General features: G+C 49.9%; 5 protein-coding genes across 5 annotated transcripts in view; 2 read left to right on the top strand and 3 right to left on the bottom strand.

Annotated features, from left to right (window-relative positions):
- Positions 1–475, top strand: part of PENARI_c076G07733 (Ty1/Copia family ribonuclease HI) — a gene marked incomplete at both ends in the record, with an annotated part of 2707 nt that extends 2232 nt beyond the window's left edge. The window contains 2 exons of the mRNA XM_022637667.1: positions 21–72; positions 126–475. Of these exons, the coding sequence (XP_022482478.1) occupies positions 21–72; positions 126–475 (402 nt within the window). The remainder of the gene's footprint in view (positions 1–20; positions 73–125) is intronic.
- A 280-nt stretch (positions 476–755) lies between these two features.
- PENARI_c076G08838 (uncharacterized protein) lies at positions 756–4805 on the bottom strand (the record flags this gene model as incomplete). Its single annotated transcript, XM_022637668.1, has 1 exon — positions 756–4805. The coding sequence occupies one exon, from the start codon at positions 4803–4805 to the stop codon at positions 756–758; it is 4050 nt and encodes a 1349-aa protein (XP_022482476.1).
- A 4352-nt stretch (positions 4806–9157) lies between these two features.
- PENARI_c076G01695 (uncharacterized protein) lies at positions 9158–10130 on the bottom strand (the record flags this gene model as incomplete). Its single annotated transcript, XM_022637664.1, has 5 exons — positions 9158–9321; positions 9383–9817; positions 9880–9963; positions 10017–10035; positions 10089–10130. The coding sequence occupies 5 exons, from the start codon at positions 10128–10130 to the stop codon at positions 9158–9160; spliced, it is 744 nt and encodes a 247-aa protein (XP_022482477.1).
- Positions 10131–11009: 879 nt separating this feature from the next.
- PENARI_c076G03048 (type I polyketide synthase) lies at positions 11010–17907 on the top strand (the record flags this gene model as incomplete). The annotated part of the gene is made up of 5 exons (XM_022637665.1): positions 11010–11716; positions 11784–14010; positions 14065–16635; positions 16694–17014; positions 17077–17907. The coding sequence occupies 5 exons, from the start codon at positions 11010–11012 to the stop codon at positions 17905–17907; spliced, it is 6657 nt and encodes a 2218-aa protein (XP_022482479.1).
- A 3405-nt stretch (positions 17908–21312) lies between these two features.
- On the bottom strand, positions 21313–21834 carry PENARI_c076G04344 (uncharacterized protein; the record flags this gene model as incomplete). The annotated part of the gene is made up of 2 exons (XM_022637666.1): positions 21313–21595; positions 21821–21834. 2 exons carry the CDS (start codon positions 21832–21834, stop codon positions 21313–21315), a joined length of 297 nt encoding a protein of 98 aa, XP_022482480.1.
- Positions 21835–22283: the final 449 nt, after the last annotated feature.

Below are 22283 nucleotides of genomic sequence, written 5' to 3'. Positions count from 1 at the left end.
GAGATTCATTGCTCATGCAGATGCGTCGCACGCCGACTGGCAAGACCGGAAGTCCACCGAAGGAAGCATTTGGTGATTCGCTGGCGCCCCTATCATGTGGTCCACAAAGAAACAGACGGTAGTAGCATCATCTACTATTGCGGCTGAATGGTGTGCTCTAGATCAACCAGCCAAAGACGCCAAGTGGCTTGCTAAGATAGCATCCCAGCTTGGTCTCCCGAGATACCAGGACCCCATTACCATTTTCACTGACAACATCAACACCCAGCTACTTTTGGCAAAGAAAGGGTGCAAGAACAGCACCAGATGGCTTGAAATACGCTGGTTTTTCGTCAAGATTGCTGTGGCAAGAGGTCATATCGACGTCAAGCGAGCTGACACGAAGCGCAACCCAGCTGACGGCTTCACCAAAGCACTTGACCCCATTGCATTCAAGAGATTCCTAGAGATGCTAGGAATGAAGGCCATAAAGTGAAATCCAATGGCACGGAGAGTATGTAACCTACATGCGATCCAGGCAAAATGAAATGAATGTGAAAAGCACGAAATAAGGAGATTTACATACAAAGTGCAACTGGGAAAAGGAGACATTTAATTGGCCAAGCAGGAAGGTTTTGAGGATATCAGATGAAGTGGCTCTGGTCCATGGAGGGAACGTTGAGATCACATGACAACCCAGATCATGTGACCCTGGATGGTCCTGAGAGTAGTTAGTCCTCGGAGGGTCAAAGCTTCTCTTCTTCCCCGTCCGTTTCTCAACCAATAATATTGCCATTATTGCTTGCTTCTTTTCCCCTGTCAAGAGTCTTGCCAAGAGACTGGAGGTTAACCAGCTCATAGTAGCGGCCCTTGGTGCGCAGGAGCTCGGTGTGGGTACCGCTCTCGACGATCTTGCCTTGGTCGAAGACATAGATGATATCAGCCTTCTGGATTGTGCTGAGACGGTGAGCCACGGCGATAGTGGTACGACCACGGGCGGCAGCGTCCAGGGCAACCTGGACGACCTTCTCGGACCCAGAGTCCAGGGCTGAGGTGGCTTCGTCCAGGAGCAGGATCTTAGGGTTGCGGAGGAGGGCACGGGCGATGGCGACACGCTGCTTCTGGCCGCCGGACAACATGCCTCCCTTGTTTCCGACGACGGTGTTGAAGCCATCGGGGAGAGACATGATGAAGTCGTAGATGTTGGCGTCCTTGCAGGCCTTGACGAGCTCTTCTTCGGTGGGGTCATCGTTGGGGCTACCCAACAGGATGTTCTCCTTGACGGTACCTTGGTACAGAGTCGGCTCCTGGCTGACCAGCGCCAGGTGGCTGCGGTAGGAGTTGACGTTGAGGTCGGCGATGTTGTTGTCATCGACATAGATGCCGCCGGAGAGGACATCATAGAAACGCTCGAGAAGGGCAATGGCGGTACTTTTGCCGCATCCGCTGGGTCCGAGCAGTGCAATGTACTGGCCGGGCTTGACGGTGAGGTTCAGACCGCGGAGCACGGGTTGCTCGGGACGGGTAGGGTAGCGGAAGTGCACGTCCTTGAACTCAATGGTTCCGTCGCAGTGATCCAAGTTCTCGCCCTCATTGGACCAGGTGTCAATAATGGGGCGACGCTCGAAATGCTTGAGGAACTCGGCGGCGGCGTTCTTCGCCTTGCCCATGTCAGGGGAGAAAGAGAACACAGTTCCTGCGGACTGGGCACCGAACAGAATTTCACTGAAGCACACGAAGAAGCGGAAGGTGTCGTACTCGTGGTGGCCGAGCAGGGTTCCACCATACCAGAAGCCAAGGGCGACACAGAAGAAGACCAAGGCCTGGGATGATGCATACAAGATCGACGACTTGGTAACCGACAACAAGCTTGCGCGACCCTGGAGGTCGAGTTGGGCGTGGTAGACTGACCAAACATCGGTCTCACGGGTAAGCGAAGCCACAGTGCGAATGGCAGACGTGGCCTCACAGGCGTAGCTGGCAGATCCCTCATAGGCAGCCTTGGAACGTGACTGGAATTCGGCGAGCATGTAGAAGCGGTAGAAGCCACAGGCCAGAAGAACCGGAACGACGGAGATACAAACGAGGGCAAGCTTCCATCCGAAAGCGAGAGAGATCACAATTGCAGCCATGAGAGTTGTGCAGGTCATCAGAATTGTGCCAAGAGTCTGTCCACTGATACCGGACAAGTACTTGGTCTCAGTCGAGAGGAAAGAAGTCAAAGCACCGGTGCTGTTCTCCTCGCGATCGAAGAAGTTGATGTCCTGGCGGAGCATGACGCGGAAGGCCTTGCTGCGGGCCTTGTGGATCAATCTCTCGGAGCTGAACGCGAAGGCGATACCGTGGATGGAAAAAGTGATGAATTGAGCGATTCCAACAACAAAGAACATCAGAGACCAAAAGTTGGCATCCGATCTGAGCTTGTCGTACTGGGGTTTGGGCAAGGACAGTGCGCTGATAGCTTTGGCGTACAAAAAAGCCTGAGTAGGCTGACCACAACCGGCGAGAATCGAGAAGCAAATTCCGAGGGCCATGAACAGCCGCTCTTCCTTGTTGAACGAGGCGATGAACTTGATCAGAGTCCAGAGGGAGTACTTGTTGCCGCCTTCGGCGATCCTCTTCGAGAGAACAACGCTGGACACGGAATTGCGAGACTGCTCGCGCCGGACTTCGATGTCGTCCTGGAACGCTTCGGCGTTATCCCTGACAACGGTGGAACCACTGGCAATAGGCTTGGCGCCTGCGATGTGACACTTGGCCATGTGCTTAACGCCGTGTTCATCCTTATCTTCGTCCAAAGCACCAACGTCCTTCTCCTCGTTGATGCGCTGGGCTTCGACGAGCTTGAAGTAAGGACCGTCATGTTCAGTGAGGTCGTCGTGAGTACCCTGCTGGACAATGGAGCCGTTGACAAAGACGACAATATTGTGCGCAGTCTTGATGGTTGACAGACGATGCGCAATGACGATGGTAGTGCGGCCCTCAGCAGCACGGTCAAGTGCTGCCTGGACGACACCCTCGGACTTGGTATCCAGGGCGGAAGTGGCTTCATCGAGTAGGAGAATCTTGGGGTCGCTGACGATAGCACGAGCGATGGCAATACGTTGCTTCTGGCCTCCAGACAGCAAGAATCCACGCTGGCCGACATTGGTTTCGTATCGTTCCGGAAGGTCAGTAATAAACTCGTGAGCGTTGGCCATCTTGGCGGCATTCTCAACGAGTTCCTTGATATTTTCTTCGGACTCGTGCTCGAAGCGTGTTCCAATCAGACCGTGGCGGATGTTGTGGTAGATGGTGGTGCCGAACAGAATAGGTTCCTGGCTGACCAGAGAGATCTGTTGGCGCAGCCATCGCAGGTTGAGAGTCTGGATGTCATGTCCGTCTAAGAACACCTGACCACCAACGGGCAGATAGAACCGCTCGACCAGACCGACCACAGTACTCTTGCCAGAGCCTGAAGGCCCGATTAATGCGGTGACCTTACCGGCAGGCATAACAAGGGAAACGTCCTGCATGACTGTAACTTCGGGCCGGGAGGGATAGATGTGTTTCACGTTACGGAACTCGATCTGACCCATGACGTTGTCAAGAATGATGCCTTCATCTGAAGTAGGGTCCAGTGGGGATTGACGGTCGATAGTCGCTAAGATCTTGGCAGCGGCGGCCACAGCATTGGTAAAGGCCTGGCCGTTCGGGCTGACGTTACCCAAGCTGAAAGATCCGATGAGGATCGCCATCAAAATGGTCACGACATGTCCAACATCGACCTTGCCCTCCACCAAAAAACGGGAGCCCATCCAGAATCCAAGACCGTAGTTCATGAACATGATCCCAAACATGCCACCAACCATCACGCCGAGAGCCATTTGCAGGAGCATGCCCCAGCGCTCAGCGCGGACCAAGTGAGCCTCGTACTGCTTCGCGAGCTTGTCCTGAGTACCGAAGGCGGTCGCATTGCGGATCGAGCTGATGACTTCCTCGGCTACGGTACCACCGGCACCATAGCTTTCTAGGGAAAGCTTGCTGTACTTAACGATGAACTTGGAGCCTCCGCCCATAATCACGACCAGAGCGACAATAGTCGAAGTACAGATACCGGCCAAGGGGGCATACTTGATGTAGGCCACCACGAAGGCAGTCACGAAAGTATAGATGGCAGTCAAGGTTAAACCGACCTTTTCGGAGACACCATCCTGAATGAGATTGGTGTCGGCGGTGATACGGGTGGTCACTTCGCCTGCACCGAGCTTGTCGAAGTAGGCGATGTTCTGGCGAAGGATGGCTTCGAGGTAGTGCTCCCGAATCTTCTGCGTGACGTGCTCCCCGGTGTAGATGAAGCCGACGGTGCTGATGTAGACCGTGACAAACTCACCAATGCCGAGGTAGACGAAGTACAAGACGTTGCTGGTCAACTGGTGGTAGAATTCGCTGTAGGGGATGGTGTTGAGCATGATCTTTTGGAAGGCTGTTGCCAAGGATCCAAAGAGGATAGTGAAGAGAGGCAATGCGGCACCGGCAGCAATGGCGCAGAGGGTGCTGACCAGGATGATGAGCATGTCCATGCGGGAGGCATATCGATAGAGGCCGAAGAAGGAGACTTTGACCGGAGGCGCATCTAGCTGTCGCTTGAGGATGTCCTTTTCATGCTGCGACAGATGACCATAGAGCACATCTTCGTCTGTCGAGACTGGAGCTTTGGTCTCATGTTCCTTTGCTGTTGATGTATAAGCGAAATCAGAATCGCGCTTGTCGGTAGTTTCCTCCGTGAACTGAGGGTCCTCCACCACCTTCTCGGCGGCCGTTACGCCCTCCTCGGGTTGTTGCATATTGGATTAAGTGAACCGAGTCGAGTCCTTGGTTGAAGTGGAACTCTACTCCATGGAGGTTGAAGAAGGTTGAGATTGTCGGGTTGATCTGTAGTCTATGGGTTGATAGGTTGAATGAAGGAGACGAGAGTCCGGGAGCCCGGGAGTTGAAAGGAGATAAGAGACAGATATTTGATCACAAATAAGCGCAGCAGAAGGGAAAAATGGGGTAGATTAAGAAAAGTAATGATTAACAAAGGGGGGAAGAAACGTATATTAATTCCTTATTAATCCCCCGTGAAAGTGAAAGTGCAAGTCCATTATTCTTCCGCTGCTTTGCTCCGTTTCTTATTATATTCTAGTCTTGTTTTCCTGCATCGGTGGGTCGGGTACTGCAGACTCCGACCTCTTTATGCACCTATACCTCACAAGGATAATGACCTTGATATAGGCCTCTAAATTACCGCCTCCTAAAATACCAAGCCCTCCTCGAACACACGCCATTTACCGGAATATTTGCGCCTCTGTGACACTTGACAGGCACGAACTTGTCTGATATTGCTTTTTCCCACTGCAGCGTAGTTGTAAAATTAGGTTTAAAATAACTCTTGGTTCCATCTGATTGGGGGCTGATATCATTGTGATGTGTTCACATGGAACCACTTGGCATGAAAGTCCAAGGTTCACGATTGACATACACTTTAACGGTGGAACGTATTCGTCCAGAATATATGCATGCGCCACCAACCTAATCTGAATACCTTACTATCATCATCATTCTACAGGTCTATTAGTACTGTTAGCCAATGGCATATTTTAAAGGCCCAGACTAGTTAGTCAATCTAAATATGGCATTTTCTGTTCATCCGTCTGTCTTTTGCTCCCTGCAATACGGATCCTCAACAATCCAGCGTGTCCACCTAGCCATGGATATCGAAAAATTGCAGATCCTTTACATCTATGTCATTGTATCCTGAGGCCGATAGGTCCTTGCTGGTTCTATAGCGCAGTTGCGAGTATGTCTCATTTGACTTTTGGAATTCATGGTGCACCAGGCATGTATTGCCTAGTCTCTCAGGCATGGATAACTCGATCAGGATTGATCCTACCGACCAGAGTATAGTTCCGGAGAAATCCTCTCCATTTATATAGAATCTCTCTCTTGTTGAGGGATATCAGACTTAAACACCTCGCTGGCCTTGACCATACATACTTCCCCAGTATATTCATCGTACAAATTTTGACAGACTTCCCTCCACTTCCATCATCTTGTCTGTTGTGCAGATTGGAAATGAATATTTTGGTAAACGTCAAGAGCAATCTGATGTATGGCTCTACAGGTCCAGAATTTATATACAATGCTTACTACTAACCTTCAACTTTCACGCTATACGGTTCGTAAATTGGGAGTTTGGCAACGCAAAGTTCACCACCTGGTTTAGTCTATTTAGTTGTTAATATTAACCGTTTGCTTGAGGACTGATGACCAGCGGCTAGATCATTTGGGCTCGAATTGTATGAAGTGTAACACATTCAACTGCATGCGCCGCTTACAGTGAGAGTGAATGTTCTAGACTGAGCTGCAAATCTACAAGGGCTTCATAAATCCGGGAAATGAGTAACGTTAAAGTTAACCTAGGTGTCTGGAACCACGAAGCACGTCTATTCTAAATTACATATTTTTGACGCATGGGTGAGGAGGCGATTTTAACTTTATATTGGACAAGAAGCAAATTCAATTTTGAAATATAGACATCTGAACTGTATTCTCTACTCAATTTTGAATTTCTTACAGCACGTCTTTTACCTTGAAGAGATCATTTTTGAGGATCAAACGTTTACACTAAATATACTGTTTGCTAAGGTATATGCAGCAGTATTTAACCTTTGCAAGGAGAGTTAGTTTTTATCCACGATCAAAATGTGCGCGTGATTAGAAATTTCTTAGGATTAGCACAATGATATAGTAGGTATGTGTATAGGGCTCGCTAGGCGCTGCCTTCTAACTAGATTGGGCGTCGCCTGACTTAGAACCAGTTTTTATCTCTTTATTTAGGGTTTGTCCCACAGGGAGGATTTATTTAGGGTACTTTGGATGTTTACAGCAATAACCTCGATGGTTAATTTTGCAGACGGATTGGTTTCTGTGATTTATCTTCTGTTTTCGGAACTCCGAGCCCCCTGGGGCAAAGTTGTGAGCCATTGAGTGGGCGGATAATATAAGCGTCCCCACGGCTGCCGTGTGGCGTAATTAGTGGGTTCCTTGTAATTGGCGGGTTGTTGTGTGCCCTGCGGGAACTAACGGCCGACCGTTAACGGACCAACAAGGGGGTGGGGCATCCCGAGCCCGCTGGAGCAAAGTTGTGAGCCATTGAGTGGGCGGATAATATAAGCGTACCCACGGCTGTCATGTGGCGTAATTAGTGGGTTCCACATAATTGGCGGGTGGTGGTCTGGATTTGATTGGCAGAAGCTTGCGTCTCGTCTCGTTCCTTATTGCATGGGAACTGTTACCCCCCCTTACAATATGTCTGTCTACTCTTACTACCCCATTCATGCAACCGAAGGAAGACCTCACTGGAGCTGTCAAACTATCTACTAGGGGCGACCAATGACGCCAATCATACCAAATGGCAGTCTGAGAATTTCTGGCGTAGCGTTACCCAACCAAAGTGCGTGCGAGAGAAAATACGATGAAGCTTTTGGGAATAGCATCGCTGCTTTAGTTTATTATTCTCTACATTTTCTGTCTCTCATTCTGATACAGTGGCGACCGTTATTGTCTTCCGTGTCGGAAATAGAGGTGCTCTTTCAGCCCCTACCACATGATACACCAAGCCTTTTCTGGCTAGCCCTGTATCTCAAGAAATGTTCCGGCCGAATGGAATAATACCAAACGCGGAAAAAAACGAGGTAAGCTGTGTGTTCGTGTCTAGTTACAGCTTCAAAAATAATTCGCCTGCGCCCTTCCCTCCCCTCAAATGTTGTCGTCCCAACTGAAGCATCAACAACCTTTTTCAAAATCTCCCAACCGTCCACAAAAAGGCACGAAAGCTCGATCCTTGACAGCATAAAGTCATAATCCACATGATGCGCAGTAGGAAAAGAGTCATACATCTCAAATGGCCAAGGTAGCGAAGTGTAGTGAGTGTTCTGTCACTAACATACGCAAGAACTTGCGGTTGTTCGGCAGTGCCAGATTTCCCCCAGTCCCTGCCGGCCGGCCATCAAATATAACTCCTGTGATGCTGGGCGCCTTCTGTTAACATCCCGCTCAAAAATCCAGCCTATATATCCAGGGATGGCTATCTTTCTACCGGATGAGTTCAACATATTAACTTCATCATGCAGCATCAAACGAGCTCTTTCCCGGGCTAGTTGGATGAAGAAGAAAGCCCAGAAAATAGCGAAAGACCAGAACCCTCAACTGCGAGATTTCTACCAGTACAAACTTTCTGAGTTTCGTTCGTATCATCTGGTATTTGTTGATGAATCCGGATATGATAAACGGGTGGGATCGAGGCGGCCTGGTTGGTCTCCACTCGGCGTGACGCCAATCCAAATATTAGTTTATAGTGGTTGAACTTGGGGTTGGATGTCGGTCAAGTTTGACATGGTAGTCTCTTTGTAAGTCTTAAGGAAGCAGATAGAAAGACGGGTTGATTCTCTTAGAAACGACCGTCTGTACCCCACCCAAGCCCTTTTGCCATAAGTATGCAATGGTAACGAGGTGGGTCCTCCGCATGACGATTTGACCAGAGTCGCGTAGCTGATCACCAAGAACATTTAGTGCCATGCCCCTGGCGAGTAACTTGGTAACCACGACGCATGGTGAAGGAAATCTTTCAAAACTTGGAAAGCTCCCACGTCGCTCGGCTGAATATTGGAGCTTGGGTTCGACCTGGAGCTCTATGTGCTGATCGAACCAGATTTTCCAGGTTCCCCAGAGTTTCCAATGTTACCAGTGTTACCAGAGTTTCCAGAAGGTAGTACACCCGGGAAACCATACCGGTGTGTTGGGAGGGTGGAATCGCAGTAGGCAAGTTCCCAATTGGGACGTCTGCTGTTATGGAGAGTGTTACCGCTGGGAGGAGCTACAATCGCAACTGGTGGGGGCTGGCACACTATCGCAATTGGGCGATACTGTGGTTGGGCTTCAGTTCATCAAGCGGGCAAGAGGCAACGCTATGGTAACATTTGAATGAATAACTATGTATGGCAAGGTCAAAATTTGACTATATTCCAGCATATGGCCGTTTTTAGAATCTGGAAACCCGCCGGCCCCCGGTTTGTGTATTCTTCAGCGGGCCTTATGCTGCCACACCACGCTCAGGTGCTAGGGCTTCATGCTTCCCATGAAGCATTGTTCTAGATTACGCTTTGTACGCTTTGTCAACTAAGTCTCGCACGGCATTACTCAACTCCGTGATAACCTGACCGGACCGAGGGATGGTGTGGCCTCGTCCAGTGTCGAATATGGCTGCCGTATCAGGGTCACAAACGTTGAATAGGGCTAGCGCGCCGTATCGGTAGGGGTCTGTCCCAAAGATACATGGTGAGTATATCGTTCATATGAGGGGGATAGAAATCAAAATTACCATTTGCACCGACCACATGAAGCGTCGGAACGTCCAAATTATAGTCGCTCTCATCTGCCAGGACCATGTCTTCCTCGGGGGAGAGAGGAGGCCAGCCGGTGAAGAAAACCGCGCATTTGATGCGACGAGGACGGCCGGTCTCCTGGGCCTTCCTATCTTCGTCCATGATGAGACTGGCAGCCATGGTAGCACCTTCACTATATCCGACGATGCCGTCGATGTCGGGATTCCTTTCCAGTGTGTTATAGAGGTAATCCATGACTTGCTGGTGGTTATTCCAGCGGCCATCCCAGTCCTTGCCCAAAGCTCTCATCGCTTCTTCGGGACTCGAACCGTGCGGAGCCTTTCGAACACGGGAGAGCATCGATTCCTCCGCCGCTCCTCCATCCTCCAACCACCGATAATGCGGCCCAGCGCCAAAATACTCCGCGAAGCCTAGGACAATATTCCAATCAGCGTCTTGGCTATATTAGTGTTTGGGCTCGGGGGAAACGTACCTGCCGGGGGAGACACAGAAACAGGGCCGTTGATAAAGTGGAATGAAGCGGATCCGTCTATGGCCAGCTCCTTCACCAGAGGAGCTGCATTATTGTCAGTAAATCCTCTCAAATCCCCAAACCGAAATGGTAATTACCAAGCTGGATGTCAATATTCTGCGACAGAGAAGTCAGCATTGAGTTTCTTCATAGTATCTCCAATCACCTACGTCAATGTTGCCAATGGCACCGTGCAGACAGAGGAACCTCATCTCTGTATGGATCTGCGATGATCTGAATCCGAGGGGAGTATGATATGAGCTGTAGAATTGATGAAGAAGAACAGAGAGAGGAGACCAGCGAGTATAGTAATCAAATTATAGAGCCGGAAAATAAATTACCGCTCGGGATTTACAAGTGGTGTAGAGCAAACATTGGAAACCAAAAAGCACGGGATTTCCACCGAGGGATCGACGTCCAACGACAAAACCTTTTTAGCAACTGCTGCAAATTAATCCTTGACAAGCACCTCAATCCTGTGGCTTAGGTTCCCTCACGTGGAGACATGTGAAAGTGTATCTGAAATTGGTATGATGGCATAATGTGGGACAATACAACATTTCAGTCAAAAGTCACGACCTCGAGAATAACCATTGAGGATGTATTACCGCCACTCGAAGTTCTTGAGGTAGCACTGACCCATGTAACTTGTGATATTCACTTGATTCTTACCTTTCCGTCAACCCGGCAGCCGTATGCGTCGATGTCATGGACAGAGCGTAATCTACGATTCATATCCGTGTCCTGTTACATTGGTAGTTAAAGTGTCTTAAGAGCACTAGAAATTTGATTCGTTACGACAGTTGGCCCACCCAATGTTAGTAGAGCAATATTATCAGTCCATTGGGTGGAAGTGTATAGTGATGATCCTTTCCTGTTGTTCTCGCCTGGTCGATGGCTCCGAAGAAGAGACAGCTTCATCCAGCTGTACCCTCCCAAAAATGATCGACAGCAGAAGAGCCGGAGGGGGTGAGGTATTTGTAACACTATATAAGCCACCGTAACCAGTCGGTTTTTCCCCAATATCTAAGCGGCACCCCCTTCCCCAATAAACCCTCTAGACCCTCGTTACACCTTCTGTACTTTTCATCATGACCAATATGAACGGTGCTGATTTTGAGGGTGTGCCTCCCGGCGATCAGGGCGTGCCCCAGCCCATCGCCATCATTGGGTATGCCTGTCGGCTGCCGGGGCAAGTTACAACTCCCAGTGACCTATGGGAGCTATGTACCCGAGCTCGAAGTGGCTGGTCACCCATCCCCAAAGAGCGTTTCTCCGTCGAAGCATTCCACCACCCTAACCCGTCCAAGGTTGGTTCCTTCAATCCAAAGGGAGGCTACTTCCTGGACGAGGACATCGCCCGCTTCGATGCTCCCTTCTTCAATTTGTCCGTTCAGGAAGCTTCGTCCATGGACCCCCAACAGCGCTTGCTCCTAGAGTGCTCGTATGAAGCTTTGGAGAGTGCTGGAATCCCTAAGGAGAGACTTGTGCACCGGGACGTGGGCGTCTTCGTCGGTGGCAATTTCTCTGATTATGAGCTCAATAACGTTCGCGACATCGAGACTATCCCCATGTACCAAGCAACCGGCTGTGCGCCCTCACTCCAATCCAACCGCATCTCATACTTCTTCGATCTACAGGGGCCCAGTATAACAGTGGACACGGCTTGCTCTTCTTCGCTTGTTGCGCTTCACTATGGAGTACAGAGCTTGCGAAGCGGGGAGTCCAAGGAAGCTCTTATTGCTGGTTGTCACCTCAACATCGTACCGGACTTTTTTGTTTCTATGTCTATGTCACAGTAAGTATTTCTGTGTCTTCTAAGCCTAGCTTTGGAACATTTTATCTAACTGTCCGGCACCGTTTAGATTGTTTAACGACGAGGGTAAAACCTTCTCTTTCGATGATAGAGCCACATCCGGTTTCGCGCGAGGCGAAGGCTCTGGTGTCGTGATACTGAAGCCCCTGGACGCCGCACTGCGTGACAAGGATCCAATCCGAGCTATCATTGCCAATTCAGGAGTCAACCAAGATGGGCGAACGAAGGGAATCACAATGCCAAATGGACAGGCCCAGGAGCAGCTTATCCGGCGTGTCTACAGAGAGGCCAACCTCAGCCCGGAAGAGTGCGGGTTTGTAGAAATGCACGGCACTGGAACAAAGGCTGGTGATCCCATCGAAGCTGCAGCAGTTCATGCGGCACTTGGAGAGAATCGGACTCCAAGAAACCCGCTTTATATTGGATCAGTCAAATCTAATATTGGACACCTAGAGGGCGCCAGTGGTATCATTTCTATCATTAAAGCAGCCATGATGCTTGATAGAGGGTTCATGCTTCCTAACGCTGAGTTCAAAAATCCAAACCCTAATATTCCGATGAGAGAGTGGAATATGAGGGTTTTAACGACGACGCGGCCCTGGCCTTCTCGTAAGAAGTACCTGAGCGTTTCAAATTACGGGTTTGGAGGAACCAATGCACATGTTGTCCTCGAAAAGGCGCCTCTAGCATCCAAGGCCCCGGTTGAGGCTGTTGAGGATGTTGACGTGGACCCCAAACGCAAGCTGTTCCTGATCTCCGCCAACGACAAGGAGTCTATACGCACCAGGATCAAAGACTTTGGCATCTACTTCGAACAACATCCAGAAGTTTTTGAAAAGGCTCTCTTCGGCAACTTCGCTTATACTCTCGGCAACAAAATGTCCCAACTCTCCTACCGTGTTGCAGTTTCAGCCACCTCGCTGGACGACCTTGGTATTCGTCTTGCTCAACTGAAGATCAACCCATCCCGGGTTCTTGGCGCCCCGATAGCCTCGTTTGTCTTCACTGGACAAGGATCGCAGTGGGCACATATGGGTGTTTCCCTCATGCATGAATACCCAGTCTACGAGTCAGCCATCAAACGAGCCGATCAATGCCTACGAGATCTCGGCGCTGAGTTCTCCCTCATCGAAGAGTTGGAGAAGGATGCCACAACCTCCGAAATCAACTCCCCTCATCTCAGCCAGCCGGCCTGCACATCGCTTCAGATTGCACTGGTTAATCTTCTTGGATCTTGGGGTATCCGTCCTGCTTCAGTGATTGGCCACAGCTCTGGGGAGATCAGTGCAGCCTATGCTGCGGGAATCTATGACTTGGAGGGGGCCATGGCCCTGGCTTACCGTCGCGGGCAAATGACCTGCTTGCTCAAGTCCTCATTCCCGTCCTTGAAGGGCGCCATGATTGCCGTCGGCGCTAGTCGCGAGGCTGTTGAGCCCATGCTGAACACCCTCTCTGGATACTCCACCGTCGCTTGTGTGAACAGTCCTTCCAGCGTGACCGTGTCAGGAGACGTGTCCGCAATTGATGAACTCGAAAAGGTTCTCCAAGACAAGCAGCTCTTCAACCGGAAATTGAAGATTGATGTCGCCTACCATTCCGACCACATGAAGAACGTTGCCGAGGAATACCTGGCTGCGATTGAGTCTATTCAGCCCTTCCCATCGGCAACGGCTTTATTCTACTCTTCTGTATATGGTCGCCTAGCAGAACCTTCTGAGCTTGGCCCAGAATACTGGGTTGCGAACCTGACCTCGCCGGTGTTGTTCCCCGACGCTCTTGGCAAGATTGTGTCGGACGATGAAAGACGACCTAACCTTTTTGTTGAGATTGGTCCACACTCTGCGATGAAAGGCCCCATCATGGATACTCTAAAGAGCCTGGGTCCCACTGTCTCCAAGGTTGGATATATTCCTACCCTTCTCCGCAATGGGGATGCAACCCAATCGGTCTTGGATACCGCTGCTGCTGCCTACGTGCGAGGCGTCACACTCAGCATGATAGATGTGAATTTCCCCAAGACCGGTGCGGCAAAACGCTGGTTCTTGAATAACTTGCCTCGGTACCCTTGGCAACATGGAAATCGATACTGGCACGATGCCCGTATCTCGCAGAAGCATATGGTCAGAGATCGTGCCAGGAACGATGTCTTGGGGGTGATGGCAAATTACTCGAACGATCTGGAGCCAACGTGGCGGAACATCGTCCGCCTGGATGAGGTTCCCTATCTACGGGATCACAAGATGCAGGGACTGGCCGTTTACCCCCTGGCAGGCTATGTAAGTTTGATGAATGATCACTCATCAGAATGTTGGTTACTGACCGTCCAATAGTTGGTGATGGCCATTGAAGCCGCTCGACGACGTGCAGAGCACGTTGATATCCAAATCGCTCAATTTGATCTGCGGGAGGTCATCGTTGGTGCAGCACTTGTGCTCACCGATGACACGGATGCAGAAACCACTATCACTCTTCGTCCCCACGCTGAAGGTACTCGTGGGACATCCGGTCTTTGGGATGAGTTCCGCGTCTGCTCATGGAGTACTAAGCGAGGATGGACAGAGCACTGTACTGGTCAAATTCGGGTTCGCTCCGATCCGAAACAGCAGGCGGCTGGAATCTCGAGCCCCTTCGAAACTCAAGCCACCTACACGAAAGCTCAAATCGCCCAAGTCCAGGATTCGGCTACAAACCACGTCGATATCTCTCACATGTATCAGTTTCTCGGTGATCTAGGTGCTAGATATGGCCCTACCTTCCAGAGTATCGAGAACTGCTATGCCAGCCCTCGCCACTCGGTTGCTGATCTACATGTGAGAAATACCCGCAGTGTCATGCCGAAGGGATTCGAGCCTCCCCTGACCGTTCACCCATCATTCCTCGATGGACTGCTGCATCTTGTTTGGCCTATTCTTGGCCAGGGTCTGGGTCGAATGGATCTGGACACACTTTACATGCCGACAATGATCAAACGTGTGACAATCGGTCTCAACAGCCCAACCACCGCTGGTGAATATGTCAAGGCCTACTGCAATGGGAGTCCCAGCTTGCCTTCCCCTGTGCCGACCAAATTTGACCTTTTCGCCATTCAAGAGGGCTCTGCAGAGCCCTTGATCTCAATGGAGGGTCTGATCCTGACTCCCCTTAGAGATCCAGGCACTCACCGTGAAGCCACTCGTAAGCTGTGCTACAAGATTGATTGGCACCCCTTGGCCGAGATCGAGAACACTGTTGAAGATGTCCAAGAGCCCACTGACCCTGAGGAACCCAATTGCCATGCTTACACCGATGGAGACGCAGTCACAAATGAAAGCGCAGAGGCGAATGGCCATGCGCAAGCAAATGGGGATGCTGTCAAGCCCAAGCATGATCTTTTTATTTCCCACTTCGGCAAGTCCGATGGTGTCGCTGATAAGTTGAGTATTGCACTTTCTCTGGAGTATGGATATGAGAGTTCAGTTCACACTTTCGGTGAAGTCGATTATTCTCAAACGCATCTCGTCCTGCTTCAAACTGGAGCTAACTCTCTCCGACACCTCACCGAGGATGCATTTGAGAACCTCAAGAAGGCGCTGCTCAATGCTCGAGCTGTGCTCTGGGTCTACCAACTTGATTCCCCCGATGCTCAAATGACAGTCGGTTTGACTCGCACGTTGCGCTCGGAGACCTTGGCCAAGATCGCTACTCTCGGGTTGGCGCCTGAGGACATCGAAAATCCCGAGAAGCCAATTAAAGCAGCCATTGATGCTCTATGGCCCACGGATGGGGCCCAGCCCTCCAAGGACTTCGAATTTAAGGCCAATGGCTCGGAGCTCTTCGTCCAACGTATCGTGGATGATGTTGCTGCCAATAGCTTCGTCCACAATGAGACCCATGACATGATAATCTCGAGTCAGCCATTCAGCCAGCCTGGGCGACGTTTCAAGGTCCAGATCGGCAACCCAGGTGCTCTCGACTCCCTCTACTTTGTCGACGACAATTGCCCACCACTGGGCGAGAACGAGATTGAGCTTGAGGTTAAGGCAAGCGGTCTCAACTTCAAAGACATTGTGGTCTCCATGGGCCAGCTTGCACAGCCTTACATCGGAATTGAATGTAGTGGTATTGTTTCCAGTGTGGGATCCAACGTGAAGGACGTCAAGGTTGGTCAAAGAGTCATGGCCTTCCCAAAAGGCTGTTTCTCGACCTATGCCCGATGCCCTGCCACCAGCGCTGCGGAAATCCCGGCCGACATGTCATTTGAGGTCGCAGCCACAGTGCCAGTCGTCTTCTGCACTGTATACTACACTCTATTTGACCTGGGCCAGCTGCAAGCCGGCGAACGGGTCCTAATTCACGCCGGTGCCGGTGGTGTCGGCCAAGCCGCCATCATGGTGGCGCAGATGATCGGTGCAGACATCTTCGTTACCGTCGGAAGCCTCGAGAAAAAGGTGTTCTTGATGACCCAGTACGGCATTCCCGAGGACCGCATCTTCTACAGTCGTGATGTATCCTTTGCTCGTGGCATCAAAAGAGCCACCAATCAGGCCGGCGTGGACGTTATCGTCAACTCCCTGGCAGGCGAGCTGCTGCGCGAGACTTGGGAGTGCTTGGCGCCGTTCGGACGATTTGTCGAGATTGGCAAGGCCGATATCACGAAGAATACACGTCTTGACATGCAGCCTTTTGAGAACAACGTCACGTTCTCATCGGTCGATCTCACCAAGGTTGCGACGTTCAAGCCGAAGCTGATGAAGCGCCTCATGGGTGACGTTTGTCGGTTGCTTCGCGAGGGATTGGTGCAACCCATCCTGCCACTTTCGACTTATCAAATTTCTGATATCGAGAAGGCATTCCGTACTCTCCAGAGTGGTAGGAGTATGGGTAAGATTGTGGTTGTTCCACATGAAGGTGACCAAGTCAAGGTAAGCAGAAACACACTCTCCGCAAATTGATGTGCAATTCTAACTGTCCTTTTTCCAGGCTGTGGCTCCTAAGACCAGTTCCACTCTTCTGCGACCTGATGCATCGTACATCTTGATTGGTGGTACTGGTGGTCTGGGCCGAAGCATGGCCAAGTGGATGTCATCCAAGGGCGCAAAGAACATCGTTCTTGTGTCGCGTCGGGCAGCGATCAATGACAAGGTGCAAGCCTTGATCGATACCTTGGCTCCCTTAGGAGTACGGATTGTCGTCAAGGCTTGCGATGTCAGCAGCCAGCTGTCTGTCGAGGCTCTGGTTAACCAAGAGATGAAAGATCTTCCTCCGGTGCGGGGTGTCATTCACGGTGCGGTGGTGCTTCGCGTAAGATCCCTACTAGCGTTATTGTCTTGCATTTGTTATGTTCAATTACTGACCATGCCCAGGACATGCTCTTCGAAAACATGTCTCTTGAAGACTTCACATCCGTGGCAAGCAACAAGGTAGAAGGAGCCTGGAACCTACACAACACGCTGATTAATTCCCCGTTGGACTTCTTCATTGCCCTCTCATCGGTGGCCGGCATCGTCGGCAACCGCGGACAGGCAGCATACTCCGCAGCGAACGTATTCCTGGATGGATTCATGGGATACCGCCAATCCCTGGGTCTCCCAGGAACATCAATCGACCTGGCCGCGGTCAGCGACGTTGGCTACCTAGCCGACACCGACGCCCAGCGGCGCCATGAAGTATTGAGGAACATAGGCAGCCAGACCATCGACGAATCGGAGGTCCTGGCGCTGGTGGCCGCCGCGGTGACCGGCGACCTCAACCAGTCCTGCTCTGGGCAGTGCATCACAGGACTGAAGCTGGACTCATTGGAGAACAACTTCTGGGTCCAGGACGCGAAGTTCAGCGTGCTGTATGAGGCTGCCAAGCTCACGCTGGGAAGCAGCTCGCAGAGCGACGGCCCGTTGGTGCCGCTGCAGGTGGCTTTGTCGGCTGCATCATCCAAGGAGGAGGCTTTGCAGGTGTGCTACGGGGCGCTGGCCGCCAAGTTGGCACAGGTGCTTGTTCTCTCCTTGGAGGATATGGATCCTTCGGTTACGGTGAGTTCGTTAGGTCTTGACTCGCTGGTAGCTATTGAGATCCGTAACTGGATTGCCCGTGAGGCCAATGCCAATGTGCAGGTTCTGGGGCTGTTGTCCAGTGGCAATTTGATGGACTTGGCGGAGATTATTCTCAATAAGTCTCAGGCCTATACTCGTACTGAGTGAGAGGTTACTGCCCAGAGTGATGCGGCGGTATACGGGCCGTTATATTTCATGTATATTTACCATGTTATGTGTTGATTTTCTGCAGATTGTTTTCATTTGATAAACTGGTCATGTTCCAATCTCTTGCCATCCAAGTGTCCATTCTCCTCCAAATGCATCCCGGGAATCCCACGGGAATCCGAACCCGAAGCCGACGGGATCGCGGGTCCGGGTTGTCGAAAATAGTAGAAATGTTGTCACGATTTTTATCTCCTTCGTGTATCCGCCAATTGGACATATCAATGACTCTGTCTTTCATTACCCCTATTCCCTGCTATTTATGGGGCATTTCTAACTACATGACTAACCTCCGGATATACTGTATACCCGAAGCCATTCGGATCAACTGTAGACCCGGTTTCATGCAGTATTCGTAAGATATTTGTGACAAAATGGTATGATCTGTATGTATGCAGATCCTCTGCTATGTAAACAATATTCCCCTGCACCGCCTGCCCCTTCGGTCCTTTTTGCCACTTGCTCCGGTCTCTAGTACTCATCACACCTGGGGTAGAACCGCGAACCGTGACGGGTGACTGGCGAATCTATAAACAGTGCAAAAATTTTGTTGTGCATAAGATATGCATTTATGTGAAGATTTTTGAGCATTTTGGGTACAGAAATGAGTGTATTTTGAGTACGTTACGGCTCTTAGTGTTTTGTAATTATGCTATCGGAATACATTTTTTTTTCATACATCTTTATAATTAGTTAAAAGCAGGGAGTTCAAATACTAGGTAGATCAAACGAGTTGTAAACGACAGTCTTTTAACCTATTGGCTGAGCAATTTTGTGCAAAAGTCGGCCTCCGAAATGGAAAATTTATGTACAAATGAGTCGTCAAGAAGCGAGTCCCGAGTCCAGGGGGGACCAGTACACGAGTCCTGGCGATGCCTAGCAATGGATTATGAAAGCTATGGTTATCTAGGTGCGTAACGCGAACCAAATAAGTCCGTCAGATTTGAACGTGCGAGCGTTGTAGTCGATGTCCTCGCGCCTGGTCAACGTTCCTGTCTAACTTATATCTAAATGCTAGAACCTTACATTATGTAAGGGGGACGATAGTAAATCGCTCTCTGTAGGCGCAGGAAAGCAACGTATACCGAGACACAGAGTGGTTTCCTCCAAGACTACAGAGGAGCGGAAGGCTCACTCAGAGTGTCTACTTACATAAAGAACAGGGATGCTAGAGCTCGGACGTACAGCAGCACTGACAGCTACGTAGACACCATATGGAATGGGCGTAGCCCGTTGAAATATACGTATCCTCTCCTTCTAATACATACGGTGAGCATTACGCTTAGAGTCTCGGCTTTTTGTGACTCAGAATACAAAATGGCAGATTCTAAATGGCAGCTGATTTGTCTTTGTACACTAGGATACGTCTCAAGATGGCAGTCTGACAGGGTCGGCTCCCTAGCCGAAACATGTGAGACACCCCATGATTCATGGTTAGCGTGTCGCCGGCTTGTCAGCCGCCAATTGTGTGGAACCCAATATGTACGCCACAAGGTAGCCATGGGTACGGTTTTATTATCCGCCCACTCAATAGCTCAAACCTTGCTGCAGGAAATTTCGGGACGCCCCGCGGTCCACCGTTAGTTCCCGCTAGGCAACCGTTCTGCCATAGATCAATTGGATGGCAGATTGCTCCACCAATAGCAATAGGAATTGAAGCTTGACAGGATACGAGGATTGAAGTGGCCCCACTGAGCTTTTAGCGAACATCAATTTATTTGTTTTGCATTTTTATGGTATTTTTTGGGAACTAGTGTCAATGCCCTAGAAGTGAGTTGACCAAATCCAGACAGTTAAATCAATCAATCAATCAAAGTTCTATTAAACAGTTGGAGTCTAACTAGTATCGTAATGACTATGCAGGCGCTTCTTTCCAGTTGAAGCAAGAACTCGTGTCCGTACGCCTGATCATGCTCCAGTACAAAAAAAGAGGCTGGTTCTCAATGAGAGAGGACCAGCCCTTACATGTAAACCTCTTGACAGGGAGGGAAGAAGCAAGCAATAACGATAGTTTATTGGTTCTGAAACGGACAGGGAAGAAGAGAAGCTTCGACCCTCCACGGACTAACAACTCTCAGGACCATCCAGGGTCACATGACCAACCAGGTCATGTGATCTCAACACAAACTTTTTGATCAATTCATCTATGAAATACTGGCAATCGTATAGGACAGGCCGACAAGGAATAGTATGGGGAATTGCTATACCGACCCTCGGAATCCGGGCCTCAGACGCTCCGTCTCTTCTTCCTCCTTCATTCACTGTCTTAGCAAGAATGGACTCTACATGCTAGATTTGCCGCTCACACCTGGAACCGGGACTCGCGCCTTGGCGCCCCGCGGGGCTAGCGGGGCGGGTGACCCTCGAGTCGTGGCGAGGTCTATCCATTGCTGAATTTTAATTCAGATATTCGAAAGCGAGATTAGCTACAAGCCTAGAGGGTTGAGTGCCCCCAGCGTTACATCATCGAACCCTATCGGATCACTGGCAGGATTATGCTCGTCGCATTCTCCTCTTGCTAAAACCCTAGATTGTTGCCCTTTGCTTGGCCCTGCCTTGCTCTAGTGGAATGTATGGTAGTCTGAGCGGCCACCCTTCCGATTCAGCCTATTGGCCGGATATAATAACCACCTGTCCGCAGGATCCTCCCGTTAGTCAAGACAGTCAGGTCTCCTAGTTTGGGGTAATTTGGTTACACTACAATAGGAATCTGGATTCGACAGCCAGAACATTGCAAATGTCTTTCCAAGATTGACTCCTATACGACCGTGCCTGTGCTGCCCCTTACTCTTCACTCAATGACCTAAACGCCACAGGTTCGAGCGTGAGGCGAACGAAAGCTCTACGAATAACAGGTTACACTGTAAGCGTACGTTAACAATAACCTGTCTAAGCAGTATCTCAAAAGTATACCAGACTACGATGCCAAGATGGTATGATTATCAGAGGGTATATCAACGGACTACTATAAGGAAGCATTTCATATACCCAGCTATAGGGCTGGAGCTATCAGCAAAGGGTACATAAAGACACTCATTCACTAGACAACGAAGGGGAAAAAAAAAAAAAAAAAACCTCAAGAACGAAAAGGAAACAAAATCATGAACAATTTTGGGAAAAGTGCTAAGATAATCGTATGACGAACATGTCTTTCTCTAGCTCTCAATTTTCTCCCTAAACATGTAACGGGTAAAGGCTATGAGTTCTGCTAAGATAGTTAACATAGACCGATGGACGTGACCTCAAAACCGAATCATTGGGAATAAGAATTGCCGTTGCGAAAATAGGAGAATTGCTGTTAAACGGGCAAGGTTATAGACAGAGAATAGACATGGTGAGCGTCTAACTCTAGCTGATACATCTGGTCTTGCTGCCAAATAAAGTACCAGTAAAGATATCTGACGTGGCTGTCGGTTCGAATAGCTCATCTATATCGAATTCGTCCGGTAAGTCCGTAGGCACGCCATAAGTTGGTAGATCGGACTGATTTGGCAGCATACGAGAATCGATAGACATTTCAAGAGTGCCTAGCGATAGGGAAGCCAATTCAGGCTCTGATTGTGGTTTAGAAGTGCTGCCTCCTGCATGGGGCCGAAGGAGATGTCGTTTCAATGCTGATTTACGAGAAAATCTAGCGTGACAGAATATTAGTAGGGCAATATGAAGATAGTAATCCCAATATATCTGGAGGTACCTTTGGTTGCAAGACACGATAGAGCAGATATAAGGCTTCTCGTTAGTATGAGTGCGCTGGTGCCTAGCGTAGCTTGATGGCTAGACTGGTATTTAGCTCTAAGTGAGTCAAACGGGAGGACAGAATCCTTAATACTCATTTTGTATGAATGATCCCACTTACATCGGCAAAGACATTGTGACAGTTATCAGCCGCACAAGCGTAGGGCTTTTCACCAGTATGCACTCTCTGATGAACCTTCAATGAAGACCGCTGGTTGAAACGTTTGTTGCAGCTTTCTTCGGGACAGGCAAAGGGCCGCACATTTGTATGTATCTGATAATGTCGGGAGAGATCGGCTCTCCGAACGAAAATCTGTTACGGGCATGTCAGTATGTTCATTCATTACCAAGAATCATTCTAACCTTTTTGCAAGTGTCCCATGGGCACTGGAAATGGCGCATTTTGTGTAGTACACTTTTTTGATGGTTGACTAGCACTCCTAGATTTAGCTGGTCGAGTGGGTGCGTTAAGAGCTCTGCAAGCAGAAAGCAGTAAGGTAAAAAGGACAAAAGGAAAAGAAAAGAGTGAAATTTCCACACTCAAACTGCAACCAACTATCCCTGTGGAGCTGGCTATAGCTCTA

The sequence above is a fragment of the Penicillium arizonense genome (genome assembly GCF_001773325.1).
Source record: "Penicillium arizonense strain CBS 141311 chromosome Unknown PENARI_contig076, whole genome shotgun sequence".
Classification (NCBI taxonomy): domain Eukaryota; kingdom Fungi; phylum Ascomycota; class Eurotiomycetes; order Eurotiales; family Aspergillaceae; genus Penicillium; species Penicillium arizonense.
Note: the sequence above shows the minus strand (reverse complement) of the source record. Positions and strands in the feature narration are given on the sequence as shown.